The 19053-nt window shown below is 32.2% G+C and overlaps 1 protein-coding gene and 1 pseudogene across 1 annotated transcript; both read left to right on the top strand.

Annotated features, from left to right (window-relative positions):
• The first annotated feature begins 11766 nt into the window (after positions 1-11766).
• On the top strand, positions 11767-13315 carry LOC120131203 (annotated as a pseudogene).
• Positions 13316-15973: 2658 nt separating this feature from the next.
• On the top strand, positions 15974-16920 carry LOC120130719 (HVA22-like protein c). Its single transcript, XM_039147892.1, has 5 exons — positions 15974-16097; positions 16180-16206; positions 16274-16396; positions 16475-16724; positions 16816-16920. The coding sequence occupies exons 1-5, from the start codon at positions 16039-16041 to the stop codon at positions 16882-16884; spliced, it is 528 nt and encodes a 175-aa protein (XP_039003823.1). The 5' UTR covers positions 15974-16038; the 3' UTR covers positions 16885-16920.
• Positions 16921-19053: the final 2133 nt, after the last annotated feature.

Below are 19053 nucleotides of genomic sequence, written 5' to 3' on the forward strand. Positions count from 1 at the left end.
CACTGATTTTTGCATATGATTTTTACCATGAATGTTATTTCGGGTATGAACTGCCCCATTGTTAAATATTGATAATATACTTTGCCATGGATGGATCGAATAAAATAGACTATATGCCCAAAGTAAGTCATTGAGGGACAGGGTATAGTTGGCATGCCATAGAGTATAACAGCTGCAGGTTTCTATTAGCACTATATTGTGTAAGGACACTAAGTGCAGGTTTATGTCCGGATTAGCACTATAGCGTAAGCTTAGTGTAGGTGGTGGGCACGACCTTATGTGTATTGTCCGGATTAGCACTATGGCGTAAGCTTAGTGTAGGTTTAGCAATACGGTGCAGGTATTTTACTCGTATACCCAGGGTCCTCAAGGTTTAATATTGGGCTATTGGCTATGGATTATGTTTTATTGGTTAATAAATGGTAACCATGCAAATAAGCTTATGAGCTTACGGAATAATGGCAAGTATATAGGAAAAATAAGCTTACGAGTTTATGGAATTTAAATGGTAAGTATTTTAGTAAAATAAGCTTACGAGCTTATGGGATAAATGGTAAGAGATTTTATATTATTTTGATCATGGTAAAATATTGGATATGTTAGTAAAATGATTTTATGGAAATTTGATATTTGATATTGAAAATCATGCATGAATTGTATTGCACTGTTAAATGTTTTAAATTGCCTCACTAAGTTTATACTTAGCGTGTGATGATTTTCACGCGTAGGTAAAAAGCAAAGAATAAGAATAAAGAGTTCAGAACGACATCAAGAATCGAGAGGTATATTTCAATATCAGTAAGACATCCTATTGTGAAATTTGATTTTAGATAGTGGCATGTAATTTGAAAATGTTCACTTTATTTGTTGAATTAATTTTGGAAATTTTTATAGTGATGAAAGGTTAATTTTTATGAATTTATATGTAAATTTTCGGAAGTTACTATAGCATGAACAGTAACCACGGTTTTAAACAAAATTTCCAGATTATTAAAGGGGTATTGATTCCCCTGCTACAGGGAATCGATTCCCCCACTGTTCACTGTTCACTATTCGGTACTATTCACTATTCATAATTAAATTTTTTTTGAATTAAATTATTATAATGAAACGTAATTTTATATGATATGATATTTTTATAATATCATTTACCATTTTAAGAAGATAAACTTTAAATTTCTTTCGAATCGTAAAATGGTTTTAGAAATTCGGATAACATATATAATCTGTATAGGTATAATTATACGGGTTATGGTGTTATATTTATTGGTATCAGAGCTACATGTTTAGCCGATTCTAGGACTAAAACGAGGTTGTTTTGTGTTTAAAATTGTATACATGCCACTAGGATGTCAAAAGTTATTGATAGTTGTATATATACTGTGATGATGCTTATTGAGAGTAAATTTATTCTTTACTAATGTATGATGATTCTGACTATGTTCAATGTTGAAATTAAAGACAAGGGTAATAAAGTCGAAATGGTTGAAAAGAATGTCGAGATTGAAATCGATCAAAAAGGGACCCGACATGACTTATGTAAAACATCTTAGAAGGGTGGATGTTATAAGGGATTTTTCTTCATTCTGTGGAAGAATTGTCACAGTGTTTAACAAAGTTTATGAATTGGAAGAATTGATTAAAAAGTTTGAACGACTTACAAGAAAAGTCGAATCGGATGAGGATCCAGAGGAGATATCTGAATCTAGTGAATGATTTTGAAGTTCTCCAGGTAAGCTTAAATAAGTGAGAAATATTTAAGCTAAGCATTAAATTGTTTAAATCATTGATGATTTGAGTAAGAAGAAATAAATAAGCGGTAAATATGATTTCCGCTAAAAGTTTAAAGAAAGTTGAATTATTAGGGAATCAAATGGTTATGAGTTGGATTGAGAATAAATACCAAGTCTATAAAACTTGATAGAGTTACCTTGTGAAGGTAAATATGCGAAAATGGATTGTCTAACATTCCATGCTGCAATGAATTATTGTATGGATCGAGATTGATTCTCAAGAAATTGAAAATGTTTCAACTGTTCGAGAATAATTTCTATGGATCTGGATAGGTTATACAAGTTTCCTTAAGACGAAATAAGGAATTCCAAAGTAGAGATATTCAATTCTACTTGATATCGAGTGATATTATTGTGGAAGACCTATGGGTCATGGTCACGATTATGATACAAGTGTTAGACGAACAATTAATAAATGTCCAGTAAAGATTCATGAGCTTATGTTATTGATGGATCTGACGGGATTATCATTAACGAGTTTAAGATCATTTTGATCATGAGTTGGTTGTCTCTGCATTAAGGTTGAGTTAATGGTCGCAAGAAGCGATTAATTTAGAAAAAAATGTGGAGAAATAAAAAAAATTTAATGATTGATGAAAAAGTGAAATCATTAATAAGTAATATCAGCAATGGTTACGATTAAGATGATGTACAAAGGATGCATAGCTTTTCTAGCTAAGGTAATAGATACTCAAGTATCTGAAGTAAGATTATATGTTATTTCCATAACTTGGGAATTTCCATAAGTCTTTTTAGATTTATTATTATGGGTTACCTCCAGATTGAGAGGTGGAATTCAATATTAAGGGTTATTAAGGCATTGATCTTGTATCTATGGATTCATATCGAATGATTGCGATTGAGCTAAAAGAATAAATAAACAAATGCAAGAGCTGATAAATGAGGATGCAGTAGATTGAATATTTTATACCTTGGGGTAAATAAGTATTGGTTATAAAAAAAATAGATATATGCAATTATGCATAGATTATTGAAAAGATTATTGATAGTTAAACAGAGTAACTATCAAGAACAAATATCCTATTCTGAGGATTAATGACTTGTTTGATCAGCTTAAAAAGGAGCAACAATGTTTTCAAAAATTGATATTCGAATGGGATATCACCATTAAATTTTAAAGAAAAAGATGTTCCAAAGATAGTTTTCAAGAAACGGTATAGACATTACGAGTTCGTAGTAAAGCGGTTTGGTTTGAAAAATGCTTTAGCAACATTTATGGATTTTGATGAATCGAGTATTTCAACCTTACTTAAATCAGTTTGAGGTGGTCTATATTGATGATATTCGGGTATACTCGAATACAAAAATAGAGCATGATGCTTATATTCGTACTGTATTCGAAATACTTAAGGATAAAAAGGTATACACTAAAATGTCAAAGAGTGAGTTTTGGCTATCAGAAGTTGATTTTCTTAGTCATGTTGTCTCGGCATATGGCATAAGAGCTAAAAAAATATATATTATAAGAAGAAGAAAAAACATAAGAAGAAAAAAAATAGAAAAAGAAAATGAAAACGAAGAAGAAAAAAAATGAAAACGAGAAAGAAAAGAAAAAGAGAAAAAAATGAGAGATGAAAAAAAATGTTTCACTTGTGGAAAAAAATGCGAGACTAAAGACTTTGAAGTCAACTTTGATGGAAATTATTGAGGAAGAATTTGTATTCCTCATAATAATGAGTTGAAGAAATATATTATTTCTAAGGCACATTATAGTCTCTGACTATGCATACATGTGGGAACAAAATGTATCAGAATGTAAAGAGTTATTTTGGTGGCCAGGTATGAAAAAAAAACATTACTGAGTTTGTTGTTACATGTTTGACATGTCAACAAATAAAAGCTGAGAATTAAGTGCTTTTGGAATTATTACAACTGATTTCTATTCCAGAGTGGAAGTAGTAAAGAGTCACTATGAATTTTGGTTAATGGACTACCTTTGACATCAAATAAAAAGGATTTCATTTGAGTAATAGTGACTGGTTAATTAGATCGACACATTTCATTCCGATGTGAATGGACTATGCATTGGATAAATATACGGAGTTGTATATCAAGGAAATAGTTCGATTACAAGAAGTATCAGTATCCATTATATCTGACAGGGATCCAAAGTATACTTTAAGACTTTGGAAATATTTGCATAAAGTGTTGGGTATTTGATTTAATTTCAGTATGATTTTTCATCCATAGACGGATGATAAGTCAGAAAGTACTATTCAGATATTGGAAGATATGTTGAGTGCATGTTTGATTGATTCTAAGGAATCATGGGAAAAGAAAAGTATTTGTTTTTAGTAGAATTTTCCTACAATAACAGTTATTAATTGAGTATCAAGATAACTCCGTATGAAGTTGTATATGGGAGAAAATAACGAACACCATTGAATGGGTTCAAGTTAAAAGATCGAAATCTTGTTGGCTCAGATTTATTGAAAGAGGTTGAGGATAAAGTACAGATAATTCAAGATAATCTCAAAATGGCATTTGATCGGCAAAAGTCTTATGCAGACTTGAAACGAAAAGAGATTGAATTCCATGATGGTGATAAAGAAGTTTTTCTTAAAGTATTTCCTTGGAAAAATATTTTGCGCCCAAAACGCAAAGGAAAAATAAGTCTAAGATTTATTGGACTTTATGAAATTTTTAAAAAAAATTGGACTGATGGCTTATCAGTTAACATTAACTATGGAGGTAATTGAGATCTAGAGTTGGACAAAGTACACAAATTTTTTTTCATGTGTCGATGCCTTGAAAGTATCGATCAGAGCTTTCACATGTCATTGCATCAGAGGAAATTAAAATCTGACCAGATTTGATTATAAAGAAGAACCAGTTCGGATATTAACTCGAGAAATCAAAGAACTGCGTAACAAGATGATTTCTCTAGTCAAAGTGATTTAGCAAAATCATAATGTCAAAGACGTTACATGGGAAAGAGATGATGATATGAAAATGTGTAGATATTTTCATAATAGGTTGAAGAAATGAATTGAACAGGTTAAAAATCTAATGATTAGTATGATCTTCTCAAAATTATCAAATTAAGGAGGAAAAATCGGAATTTTAGAAGTTGGCAAGACCAGAAGAGGTTTTCACAAAAGGAGTGGGCTCAACTTATTTATCTTGAGATATCGCAGAAAAAATTTATAGTTAAGGAGTGAGCATGTCTTACTAGTCAGTACAACTCTAAATTAGGGATACGAATTTACAATGAAAGGTGGAATCCTTATAAAAGGGGGAGTTAGGGTTTTCATAGAAAATTTAAAATTCGAGGACGAATTTTCTTTAAGGAGGTGAGAATTGTAATACCCCAAAAAGTTAGACAATAACCAAAATGGAAATTTTAAAAGTTTGATGGTCAAAGTATAAAACTTAGGAAAAGTTTAGGGAATTAAGTGATAAATTTCCTAAAATATTTTTATTCCATAAATATATGGTTTACTCTTGAGATTAGAGTTTTATGGAAATCATATTGTTGGATTTGGAATTTAGTAAAGAAAGAGTTAAAGACGGTAAGGAATCGGTAAATTCTGATCAATCGAAATTTTACAAAAATTTCAAGGATGTTATAAAATGGTTGGAAATATTATTTTAATATTTTGGATCAGAGAAAGTTAGTTTGGAAATGTGCAATTTTTCAGATTTAACCGAAACAGTGGAATTTAGTGACTAAAACGCAAGATTTGAAAATTCAAGGTGAATTTCGGAAGTCAAAGACAAAATAATTTATGTTTGACTTTGTAATATGATAATAATCAGATGGCTTGGTTTTATGGTGATTATGGAGATTCATTAAGGGCAAAAATGTGATTTCCTATGGTGTTGAATAAACAATTCCATTATAATTTATATTAAGCCATGTGCTAGATGAATTAACATTAGAATATCTATAATGGGGGAACATTTCAGCTCATCTTCTTCCTCCAAGGGCCGGCACATTCAAGCAAGAAAGGTAAGCATTTTTAGTTTCAATTTTGAAGCTATTTCTTGAGAATTTAACTAAGTGTGGTTAGGAAAAATATTCTACTTTCAATTCTCTACATTTTGACATGAATATTACTAGGGTTTCATGTTCAAATCTATCTTGAGTTGATGAAGGGGATTTTGATTCTTGTGTTTTATGGGTTTTGAAGATTTAAGTGATTTTAAAGAATTGGTTGTAAGAAATGATGAAGAACCTAAGGATGAAGTTAAAGAAAACAGTTTGGATTTTGATTCTGGAAGTAGGTTCGAAAATTCACCAGAAAATATATAAAAATAATTTGGAATTATTTTTATATATTGTGTTCATATATGGATCTAGTTTTGTTTAAAATAAACGGGGATCAATTTCAAGTTGTATACAAATATATATGAATTTTTAACTAAGGAAAGGTCAGAAAAGTCGGACAGCAAAATTCTGTACAAAACAGATTTTGTTGGTGAACTTTGAAAATTCACCATAAATTATACAGAATGAATTAAAAGTAGTTCTTTATATGGATAGATTCATATTCGAGTCTAGTTTTTAACGGAAGAAACGGAATTGAATTCCAGTGTCTATATCAATACAGAATAATGATTCTTTAAGGGTAGTGCGAGTGGTCTGAATTCTGGAAAATTAATGGGTTGTTATGTAAGAGTTGTATAATTGATGTACTATGCTGGAAATTGTTGTTTGAGAATTGAAATGAGTGTTAGATGTGAAATTGATTATTTTGGGAAGATTGAAATGATTGGTGATTTAAGTACAACAATTGCATAGTTGGGGTACTTAAATGTATTTATGCTTTTGTAAAAGCATTTGAATGAAAATAATTTCAATGTTGGAATTTTTGGTTTTAAGAATTTAAGTGGTAAAATGGTGAAGACCATTTTGAGTAAATTGGAAAAGTTGGTTCCAATGTTATAAGGAATTATTAAGAGTTGAATATTTTGATAGATGATGAATTTCAAATATAGTATGGAGATATGGTGGAATGTATTTATGTTAGTAAAATACTAACATATGGATTATTATGAATTTGTGATTTATACAGATCATTGTTGATTTGCAATTGAAGCAAGTCAAGTATAAAAAGGGTATATTATGGACAATAGTGAGGCACAAATATTTTGAAAGACATAAAGTGTCAAGATGAGTGCAATACATGCATGAAATTATACATGGATGTTTTATACATCATAAGGAAGACTTGCGATAAGTCAACCTTGTTTATATCAGCATGATTTTATATCATTTTTTATAAAATTGACATTGATATGTTAGTGGATGAAATTTAAATGCATTGATCACTGATTTTTGCATATGATTTTTACCATGAATGTTATTTCGGGTATGAACTGCCCCATTGTTAAATATTGATAATATACTTTGCCATGGATGGATCGAATAAAATAGACTATATGCCCAAAGTAAGTCATTGAGGGACAGGGTATAGTTGGCATGCCATAGAGTATAGCAGCTGCAGGTTTATATTAGCACTATAGTGTGTAAGGACACTAAGTGCAGGTTTATGTCCGGATTAACATTATAGCGTAAGCTTAGTGTAGGTGGTGGGCACGACCTTATGTGTATTGTCCGGATTAGCACTATGGCGTAAGCTTAGTGTAGGTTTAGCACTACGGTTCAGGTATTTTACTCGTATACTCAGGGTCCTCAAGGTTTAATATTGGGCTATTGGCTATGGATTATGTTTTATTGGTTAATAAATGGTAACCATGCAAATAAGCTTATGAGCTTACGGAATAATGGCAAGTATATAGGAAAAATAAGCTTACGAGCTTATGGAATTTAAATGGTAAGTATTTTGTTAAAATAAGCTTACGAGCTTATGGGATAAATGGTAAGAGATTTTATATTATTTTGATCATGGTAAAATATTGTATATGTTAGTAAAATGATTTTATGGAAATTTGATATTTGATATTGAAAATCATGCATGAATTGTATTGCACTGTTAAATGTTTTAAATTGCCTCACTAAGTTTATACTTAGCGTGTGATGATTTTCACGCGTAGGTAAAAAGCAAAGAATAAGAATAAAGAGTTCAGAACGACATCAAGCATCGAGAGGTATATTTCAATATCAGTAAGACATCCTATTGTGAAATTTGATTTTAGATAGTGGCATGTAATTTGAAAATGTTCACTTTATTTGTTGAATTAATTTTGGAAATTTTTATAGTGATGAAAGGTTAATTTTTATGAATTTATATGTAAATTTTCGGAAGTTACTGTAGTATGAACAGTAACCACGGTTTTTAAGAAAAATTTCCAGATTGTTAAAGGGGTACCGATTCCCCTGCTACAGGGAATCGATTCCCCACTGTTCACTGTTCACTATTCGGGTACTATTCACTATTCATAATTAAAAATATTTTGAATTAAATTATTATAATGAAACGTAATTTTATATGATATGATATGATACTTTTATAATATCATTTACCATTTTAAGAAGATAAATTTTAAATTGCTTTCGAATCGTAAAATGATTTTAGAAATTCGGATAACATCTATAATCTGTATAGGTATAATTATACGGGTTATGGGTGTTAGAAAACATCCCAAGAAAAAAACAACGAAATCTACATTACAAAATGGCATAACCCATATTTGCCATTAGTTTCATTTCCAGAGAGGAAGAAAACTTCTATAGAACTAAGCTGTATTTGTTTTGTATGCAAGATTTACACATGATCCATTGAGACAACAGAAAAAGCAATATTTTATTTTATTTTATTTAAGCATTGCAAAAAATAATGGATTTTAAAGCACAATGAGAAGACAACAATATTTTATTAAAATATTAACAAAGATAATGATGAATGACGGTGAAATATAAAATTATAGATAATATGATTTTTAGTGTTATATTTTCTTACTTATTTGAATTATATTTTTGTAATATAAATTAATGAGATCAAAATAATGATAAAGTATGCATAATTAAATATAAATATAAAAGATAAATAAATAAATTATTGTATATAGAAGATATAATTAATATTATATCTTAGATAACAAAAATAATTTACATCTTTTTATTATTATGAATATCTATGAAGAATTTTCACAATGTAAATATTTAGTTAAATATTGATGTAAAATTTTAATATATTTTTACATAAATTATGTAAAATTTAATATTAATTAAAATTAAAATAATACATGATATATTTAAATACTCAAATAATATATTATCAACAAATAGAATTTTTATATAAATAATTTTTATTTAAATATTTAGAATTTCTCTTGTTAAAAAACAAATATAGAACAAGGACAATTTGGTAAAATATACATTTCAGTAATCTTTCATTCCTCTAACCAAACACTGTAATCTTACATTCCTGCCAAACCAACCAAACACAGTAATGTAACATTCCCAGTAATTCTATTCCCTGGTAATCTTTTATTCCCACTGATAATCTTACATTCCGTGAACCAAACGCACCCTTAATGGTTATTTTTTATACATTTATTTTTTAACTTTTTTTTGTTTTGTTTTGTGGATTGTGTTGATGAGATCAGCCCTAAGATTTTGGAGGGAAGAACAAGGGGTTGGCAGTAGTGCCACGTGGTAAGAGGTGTATGTGGATGACATCAGCCTTAAGTTTAAGAAGATTCAACTGTCGAGAGTGATGTGGCACTGTCAGCCCACCCACCATCTTCGACAGAGGGACTGGAGAAGGACATTGCATTATGTGAGCTGGAATTCACATATTTGTAAATTTTCGAATTTTTTTAAATTTGAATAATTATATACTTTTAAGATATTTTAGAGATAACAGAATGAGCTGAGACTTCAAAGTAGATCGGTAAACATAAATTCAAATTCTATAAAACTTGCAGCGGTTCGTAACCATTGAAATTAACCCTATTAATGAAAACTGAATAAAACGAATATATTATGAAATTCATATAAATGTTTTAGGAGATATATTTTTTGTTCTAGCGGACTCAAAGAATTTAATATTTGCAATCAGTTACTACAAATAGAGTTAGAAAATCATCCTTTGTTAGTTTTTATTTACTCAATAATATAGAGAAAGTTTCAATCTTATTCATGGGATTTCTTTTCTATGGGATATTTTTTGTTAATAATTAGATTGATTTGTCTGAATGCAAACAACACTGTGGTGTTGCTCTAAATTTGAAGTTATGTTAATTCAGTTTTCTTTAAAAGAAAAACATGTAATAAAATTGTTTGGGGTTGAGGAGGGATATGTTGTTGGCTTTATAATAGCGGTACAACCTCCACATTATTGGTTCCATATAAAGAATCATTAATTTCCCTGTAAGAAAAATAAAATATATTTGTGCTTTTAAAACTAAGCAAATATCGAAAGTGAAACGTGTTAGACCAAGAAGCCATGGTTCCATTTTTCGAGGCTGAAATGAAAACGTAGCGCTTTGTGGTATTAGATCTACACGTAGTAAAACAATGACCAAATCAAAGTCAGATTCGTGGTTTAGACAGTCAAAACTAGAAGGTATGATTAGGGGGAATGGATAAGATAAGAGTTAGGTATGTCGGCTGTTGTTATGTGTTGTTTTTTGTTCCCTTTTAAGCTACACTTTGGCCTCTTACCCACATGCTGCTTCTCTCACTCATGCTTCATGGATGCTGCCTGTAAGGGTCTTTCTCATATTACTATCATAGACTTTAATTATATAATTAATTTTGGTGTGCATAAACAAATGAATTTATACACGTTTAATTCAACATGACTATATGATTGCTCACAAATCTCTTAATATATCATTTTCACTATTTGCAGCTGAAAAAAATCAAATATAAATTTATGTTTATACCTATCCACAATTATATATATATTAAAATCATAATAGGCAAAAAAGGGGTTATTCTTTCACCTTCTTGAACAACAATTTCATCCTGGACAAGTCACTTGGTCCCAAGATTTAGACCACTGATCTTATGAAAATGGTCCTCCTACAACTACACAAAACTTTAAAATAAAATGAGTTAGAAACCCTTTTTATGGCAAAAATGGGGAAACTTTGGGTATATGAGCTTTTTAAACAATACTTGTACAGCCACATATGTCTACTACACACACACATATGTTTATGTAATATTGCAGACTGTATGGCTCACATGTTCAACGATGGAGACCTGAAAAGGGTTGGGTATGACTCAGATTTTTTTCATTAGCTAGCCTTCACCATTGATTTCATTCTTTAAAACTCAGAAACTTTCAAGTCATTGAGAGAGATTAAGGCAAATTTGATACCATGCTTGGTTGAAATTTTAGCTCGAGTAACCATTTCTTCTCACATCCAACATAGTAGGTTCATATATTAATCATTTTCATTGTATTATATTATGTATGGGGAAATCGCATTGAAAACCCTTTTTCTCTTTAAAAAAAACTAAGATTAAAGGCAAGAGGCAATCATTACTACTTTACAAGAATTGAATGTAATCACTTGATATTATAATAACAGGTATAAAGATTATATATATATAGTTTTTTATTTCTCTGATAAAATACATTAAAGATCATTGAATCATACTAAAATTATTATTTTAATTGATAAACTTGTAAAAGTTATAAGATGATCATTAAATTTTATTGAATTGATATTGATACAAAATATCATTAAATTAATCAAACTTTTACACTTATTCTAACATTACAAATTTTATAATAATGTGATAAATTTAATAGTTATTTATAAAATTTTGAAAATTTAATGACCAAAACAATCATTTGATTATAGTTCATTAACTTTTGGTGTATTTTACTCTTTAAATTTTTAACGATGGAGAGAGAGTGTTATGGGGATGGGCCCTGAGTCTCAGGACTCCACTGCTTTTATGAGTGAATGATAAAGAGCACCGCACGTGGAGCTGAATCAAGGACTGTCCAACCACAATAAAAGCATACATGCATATATAGGTAGATATTGCATGATGAATTTAGAAGAAAAGAAAAATAGAAAATTACAAAAATATCCTCAAAGAAACAAAATATTACCCAAAGAGAAAATCAGTGCTTTTCTTTCATAATTCTCACTCATTGAATTTGTTGCTTAAAGCTTGGCCTCTTCCCTTATCCTCTCTGTCTGTGTCTCTCTCATTGGTGTTTGCAGAGATAAGGAGGGGAAACTGAGCTGCAATCTTCTCCCATCTAAAGGGAATTCCCAAGCAGCACATGACAACATTTTTGAGAAAAAGAAAATGACCCAGTAGGCCACCAAAGTGACTGAATTGAGGGTCACCTATGTACTAGGAGAGCCAAAAACAAATATAATCCCACACATGATCATGGATGAAAATGAGATCCGCAGGCCCAACTTCCCTCTTCAGCTCCTAGAAAAGAAGGAACAACAACAAGAGCACACCGGTAACGCTGAGACGAGCTCCAGAACTACCTCGGAACCGCCCAAGAAACCTCCCCCTAAGAGGACGTCAACGAAAGACAGGCACACCAAGGTGGAAGGCCGTGGTCGCCGCATCCGTATGCCGGCCACGTGTGCCGCTAGGGTCTTCCAGTTGACGAGAGAGCTCGGTCACAAATCGGATGGCGAAACCATTGAATGGTTGCTTCAACAAGCTGAGCCTGCTGTGATTGCTGCTACGGGGACAGGTACTATTCCTGCTAATTTTACGTCCCTTAATATTTCACTGAGAAGTTCAGGCTCTACCACGTCTGCTTCCCACTTGAGGAATACTTATTTAAATCCAAATTTTACTATACAACAATCGAGGATGGAAGTGAATGGGATCAAAGGAATGCCCTCGACTGCTCATCTCAACCACAAAGGAGGGTCTTATTTCCGGGCGTTGCTTTATCGTCCGAAGATTCATTAAACTTTCCTAGTAGTAGTAGCACTAGTTTCAACGCTTTCTTGCAAGCTAAGCAAGAGATTCGGGACGCTAGCGTTGACGTCGCAGAGACAGCAGACACCAGCATAGGGAAAAGGAGGCCGGAACAGCAAGAATTGCAACAAAATCAGATGGGGAGTTACTCTATACAATCTAATGCCGGTTCGATTCCGGCGACTCATAATCCTATTCCGACAACATTTTGGATGTTGGCTAACCCCGGAAACCAAGTCATAGGCGGGAGTGGAGCCGGGGATCCCGTGTGGACATTTCCTTCTCCTACTAATACTAATATGTATAGGGGTACTATGTCTAGTGGGGTACATTTCATGAATTTCGCTACCCCAATGACTCTCCTACCTGGACAACAATTTGGTTCAGGAAATGGTGCTGCTGCTGGTTCAGTTACCGACACTCGTTTAGGCATGCTAGCGTCGCTTAATGCTTATAGACGATTCCGGGTATCAACCCTTTCGAGTCTCCAGCCAGCGGATCACTTCCACACCACGGCGGAGAAAACAGGCATGATTCAACTAGCTAGTGTTCGGTTCGGCCATGGCATTAAAGCAATTACAAAGTCTATGGCTTGGTCATGCTTTATTCGTTTTCTTTTTCACTTATATATTTAGTAGTACATATATGTGCAATTTGCAACACAGGCTCAAGTTTGAATGCTATGAAACTGATTTTGGTGTGAGTATAAATTAGATTATTAAACATTTTCAACATCACATAACAAAGTTAATCTTCAGGCTCAAGGGAAAACGAGAGTAGATTTCTTTAGGTTAGATTTAAAAACTCATCATTAGTTCACTAAAATGGTGGGGTTTTCAGTGCATTTAATCACCGAGTAACTGCATTTGAGGTTTGGATTAAGAAATAGAGAGAAAAAGGACACACGTGATGAGAGATTAATTGTTTCTCACGTGGAGCCTTTGGTCCCTAAAAGCAGTAAGCAATCAGTAACCAGCAACAGCCTCATTCCTCCTCTTCTTCATAAATGGAAGTAATCTGCTGCTCATACACACACTCATTGTTTGGTTTATTATTAATGTCGCTATCACTCACACACACACCGTTCAACATGCGGTGGCTCAACTCTATTTATTTATTATTAATGGAAGCCCTACATAACCCAACAAGTGGGGATCTTCTTCTTCTTCTTCTTCTTCTTCGTTATTTTTCTTGTTAGTATCGGAGGAAGCTATTAGAATGGTGATTTCGTTTAGGTCTTCTATATTGGGAAAACTTTATATGGGCAGCATATCTATGAAGATTCCCGGTCTCAAAATGAGTAGCTCTTATATTTCTCCAACTATATAACTAAGTAGGTAGGGTTTCTTTTGTGAGTTGCACTTGCACGGCCTTATGATTACTGCTTAGGACATCGGTATATAGTCAAATAGTAATAAATTAACATTTTGGTCCTTGATGAATCCTATTATTTATGTCTTAGATCCCTGTCAGATTGCTTTGTTTTGCAGCATTAGCTAATAATTCAAGACTGGGCTGCATATATGTCAGTGTAGGGTAGTTATGATTGATTTAATTAACTAGTCAGGTACCTACTTCGTAGTTACTACTGTCTAAGAAGGAAAGGATTGTAGTTTGTATTTGACCTAGTTACAATAAGTTTTTATTATATCATGATGAAAATTTATATAAAAGGTAAAGAAAATTGCTTTTTGAGCTGGCGATGGTGCTGCTAAAGTCTAAACTGGGTGGTGCATTTGAATGGCATCTTTGCTTGCCAATTAACTGCAGCAAACCCTTCATGATATGGATCTGCTTTGATTATACATCTTTTTGAAACAACCCTCCCACACTTTTCATGGAGCATGCTTTCTATGCCACTGGTAAGTTCCTCACTTATTCAATGCAACCCAAACTTCTCTTTTAGGGACTTTGATAATTTGAATTCGAAATTAGACGATGGTTTCTTTCTCTTTTTTTTTTCATGCTTCATGTGAAACAAATCCTACAAATTTGAGTAAAAACCAATTTGTGTGGACTCGCTCAAAAGGATCGTCATAACTCATAACCTAACCACGCAGTCCATTTGTTTGTAATTATGTGATCAGGTACCATAAATGTTTGCAAGTGTTAGGACCATGAAAGTAAACACACACATGGTTTAATTAATTTCTCTCCACAATCACTTAATGCATTACTTTTGGAATATTCAATCAAAAGTAAGTTGGGGTATATATATATTATCTTAGTCATTATATATTTTGATAATTATTCAATATTTAATTCATCGATCAATTAATATAGATTCAGATATGTAAAAATGTATAAATGAAGATAATTTTTTTAACATAATTTATTTCATAACAATGTTAGTGTTTAAATCCTATGCATTATTTAAAAGACCTAATTATATCTCATCCTGCTAAATTTATTGGTAATTCATCTCGTCCTTTATCATAAAAAAACTGATTAGCCGTTCCTCTAAAAGTTCTCTCATGGATGATGATTTTAGCAATACTTTTCGCTGTAATTTCATGACCTTGATTAATCTTTATTGCGTGATTAAGATTAAAGATTAACGATGTCAATATATTACATTTGAACATTCGGATACATTTGGTAAGTTCATGTATGCTTAAAATATATATTTATACCATTAAGTAGTTTAAATGATAATAGGAAACGTTGTCAAAAATTAAGTTTATAAAGTATGCACTTCAAAAAAAAAAAAGTTTATAAGGTATGCATATATTGTCAATTGATTATAAAAATTTTGAACAGATATTATATTATAGAGATAGAGAATATTGAGAGAGAGAATATTGTTTTCATCTATGTGTGTACGTACAATATATGTATACAGTGTATATAAAATTTGAGAGTCTTAAAAGTTGAAACATAAACCCAAAATTTTTGCATGAATTCATGGTCCAACGTCAATTCAATAGATTTCTCGAAGCCCAACCAAACCAAGGCCGTAACCTAGCTATGCCTTGCTTGCTTAGTGCACTGCAGACCATGATTTTAGGTAGCTTCTCGATAACATCATTAAAGAAAATATAGGGAAAATGCATACGGATTATATTTATTGTATTCAAAAGGTAAATAATTAATTTATTAAAACTGGTATTCATATCTTTAATCGATGTTATCATCTCATATGTGACATGTTTGGGCTGGTCTTTTGATGTAAGGGAACAGATAGATGATCCACAGGTGATAAAATTCAAACAAATTCGGTGCCTCTTTTACCTTACAGCATAAGATTCTCCGATTCAACCATTACCCCACAATTCCTCTAATTATTCTTCTTCACTTTCAAAGTTTAATCCACAAACCTTTCACATTAACTCCCCTCCCTTTCACCACAACTTTAAAGCAAAATACAAAAGCAGTCTGCAAAACCATTGAGTGATGGGTAACCAGCGGAACTTTCTTCAAGTTGTTGCCAAGAACTTTGATGTTCTTGCTTTGTATGTCTCTTTTCTTGCAACCCTTCACTTCATTTTCCACTTTGTCGTCCTTTTTCTAACTGGATTTTTGTATTGTTCACAGGCCATTGGTCACTCTTGTCTATCCTCTGTAAGTATGAGTTTCCCTTCTTTGAACCAAGTTGACGTTGTTATCACTTACATTTTTTCTGTTGCAGATATGCTTCCGTTAAGGCCATAGAGACGAGGTCCAACAACGATGATCAACAATGGCTGACCTATTGGGTCCTTTACTCTCTCATCACACTTTTCGAACTCACATTTGCCAAACTCCTTGAATGGTAAGTAAGCCAAAAAGCAAGTTACCTGTTTTTTTTTTATGTGGGAAGAAACTGAATTAGTGTTTGAATCACATGCAGGTTCCCGATTTGGCCATACGCGAAGCTGATATTCACATGCTGGTTGGTGCTGCCTCACTTCAATGGCGCAGCCTACGTTTATCGTCACTTCATTAGGCCATTTTACAAGAACCCTCAACGCGCCACCAGTACATTGTGGTATGTCCCTCGAAAGAAGAGTATTTTCAGTCAGCAGGATGACGTTCTAACTGCTGCCGAGAGGTACATCGAGGAGCACGGCACTCACGAATTTGAAAGGCTTATAACCAAGGTAGCATTAACTCATCTCTATATATTAACACACGTGGTTTGGTTATAAAAGTATTAACAACTTTAAAATGTTATTTATACTTGATTTGCAGGCTGAGAAGGAAGAGAGGGTACGACGCAGCAACAATTACATGATCTTTGATGATGATTACAGATACTGATCTCTTCCTTAGTTTATCAACTTTCTCATATGCGGATCTTCTTCTATTTGTTTTGTTTTGTATGATCAGTGTTTGGTAAACTAATATTTTTATAACACTAATCTGGGAGATAATTAATATAATATTTTATAATGGTGAAATGCAATACTAGCTGACGGCTGACATGCTTCCAATAACAACCAACATTTGTCTGCGAGATCCACCAAATCCAGTGCTAGTCCTCCCTCTTTCACGTAATTACCATTGCAAAGCCCTGTATTTATAGCTGAAAGTGCAATTTTAAAGATTCTTCGTCGAAGCCATTTTCACCGCCAAATTTGCTGGAGTAATGTAGTGAGAAAATGAATTTATTGATATACGGTGGTGAAGACATACAATCTATTTTTCAAACAGGGTTAATATTACAACGGTAACTATAAGTTGTGTGTCTTTGGAAAGGTCCACGGAAGACATATAATCTTCCTTCGTTAGCTCTCGTATTTGTCTTTCTCTGTCTTCCCAAACTCCATACAAATAACGTTGAATCTTTCACGTGTCTTCGTAAGAAGGTCAAATACTTCATACACCACGTACCGTAAAAATCACTTTATTTGAGAAAATTACTTATTATTATAGGAGGAATTCTTTCCACGTCGTTATTGCAGTGATTTTACCTATTTTCAGCGAATTCACGCAAAACAGGGTTCTTGGGCTAGTAAGGGTGTAATCAATGTCATTAATAATCCAAATAGAAACTATGGATCAGGTTTGTATGCCATGGAGCAGAGCTTGGTCCAAACTGAATGCATATTAACGGCATTCCTTGTACTCCGAGTCTCCCAGCTCCATATATATAGGCATGATAAATTTGTTGAAAGCTTGATTGCAATTTCTAATCAGAATTCTAATGCATTAAAGAAAATTCAAGGAACAACAATTTGGTGTGGGGTTTGATTTAGGAAATTTAGAAATGGATAACTACAGTGTGAGAGAAGTTCAAGAAAAGCAAAAAGGAGATGGACAAAAACAAGCAGTTCCAGCCTGTTTACCTCCACGCCTCCTTTCTGGCTACCTGATTTCGACTACTCAACAACCTCTTCTTCATTCTTTTACGGCTAATTCATTGTTAATAGACAATTCTATATAAATTAAATAATATCATAAAGTTTAATTTATAAACAATAATAATTTTAATAAATTATTATGATTTAATTCTTATAGAACCTATAAAATTAATAATTAAAATATTTCTAAGCATCGTAAAAGTTTATAATTTAATTTATATCACAAAATATCTTATGATTCCGTAACTGAATGTATGTAAAACTTGAAAGTAGCATTGTTGAAGGTTACAGAAGGAACAATTTTTCCCCAAGGAGAAACGGGAAGAAGAATCTTTTAAATAGACCCAAGTGGAGATAGGAAATAGTGAATAGTAAATGTAATGGGAAATTTTGATGCGTATGGTAGATGCCACAGGCCCAGCCAACTTGTCTTTCTTTGCTTATGATCCACATAATTTCTGTAGCTCCGGCCCATTCCTTTTCTTTTTCTCTTGTCACGACTCCATCATGCAATGGGGGTGTTTTTACACCCTTTACTATTCAAAATAATTATGTAAATTTTTCATAAAAATAAGACACATTTAAAAAAATGTAAAAACCACGCTCACAATTCAAAACCGACTTCAATTTCACAAGTTTTGAGATATTTAAAATTCCGACCAACTAGAAATCAAACACAAACTTCCATTAGTCAAATTTTTTAACCCATTTGAATTTGTGCGATGATTGGTGCTTGCTTGAATTATATATATAACGAATTGAGGTTTGATAGGGCATTGCAATGGAGAAAAATGCGCAGACAATGAGATTTATTATCTTGATTCAGTGATCGGTGCGTAGGGTATTTTGAATATATTGTATGAGATGAGAGGTTTGAAATGAATGCCGCTATAGGGTTTAAAAATTGTAAAATAAAAATATTAATAGGTTTGATAATGTAAATTATGATGATTTGGGAATATGGATATTCAACATGATCATACACCGTTGGTATGGCTATCTGTTATCATGGATGATGATGATACGGATGAAGTGTGTGAGCATCCCACACCAATAAGACATTCATCATCATGTATTATGAATTTATGAATTTATGAATTGATGAATGTGACACTCAGTGGCAGAG

Source organism: Hibiscus syriacus, unplaced genomic scaffold (assembly GCF_006381635.1).
Source record: "Hibiscus syriacus cultivar Baekdansim isolate YM2019G1 unplaced genomic scaffold, ASM638163v2 tig00001674_pilon, whole genome shotgun sequence".
In the NCBI taxonomy this organism is placed as follows: domain Eukaryota; kingdom Viridiplantae; phylum Streptophyta; class Magnoliopsida; order Malvales; family Malvaceae; genus Hibiscus; species Hibiscus syriacus.

Bases quoted from the DNA above. Each gene is read 5' to 3' on its own strand.
- LOC120130719 (XM_039147892.1), top strand. From the start codon at position 16,039: ATGGGTAACCAGCGGAACTTTCTTCAAGTTGTTGCCAAGAACTTTGAT. The intron at 16,207-16,273 runs GTAAGTATGAGT...TTTCTGTTGCAG, and splicing joins GTCACTCTTGTCTATCCTCT to ATATGCTTCCGTTAAGGCCA. The intron at 16,725-16,815 runs GTAGCATTAACT...CTTGATTTGCAG, and splicing joins TTGAAAGGCTTATAACCAAG to GCTGAGAAGGAAGAGAGGGT.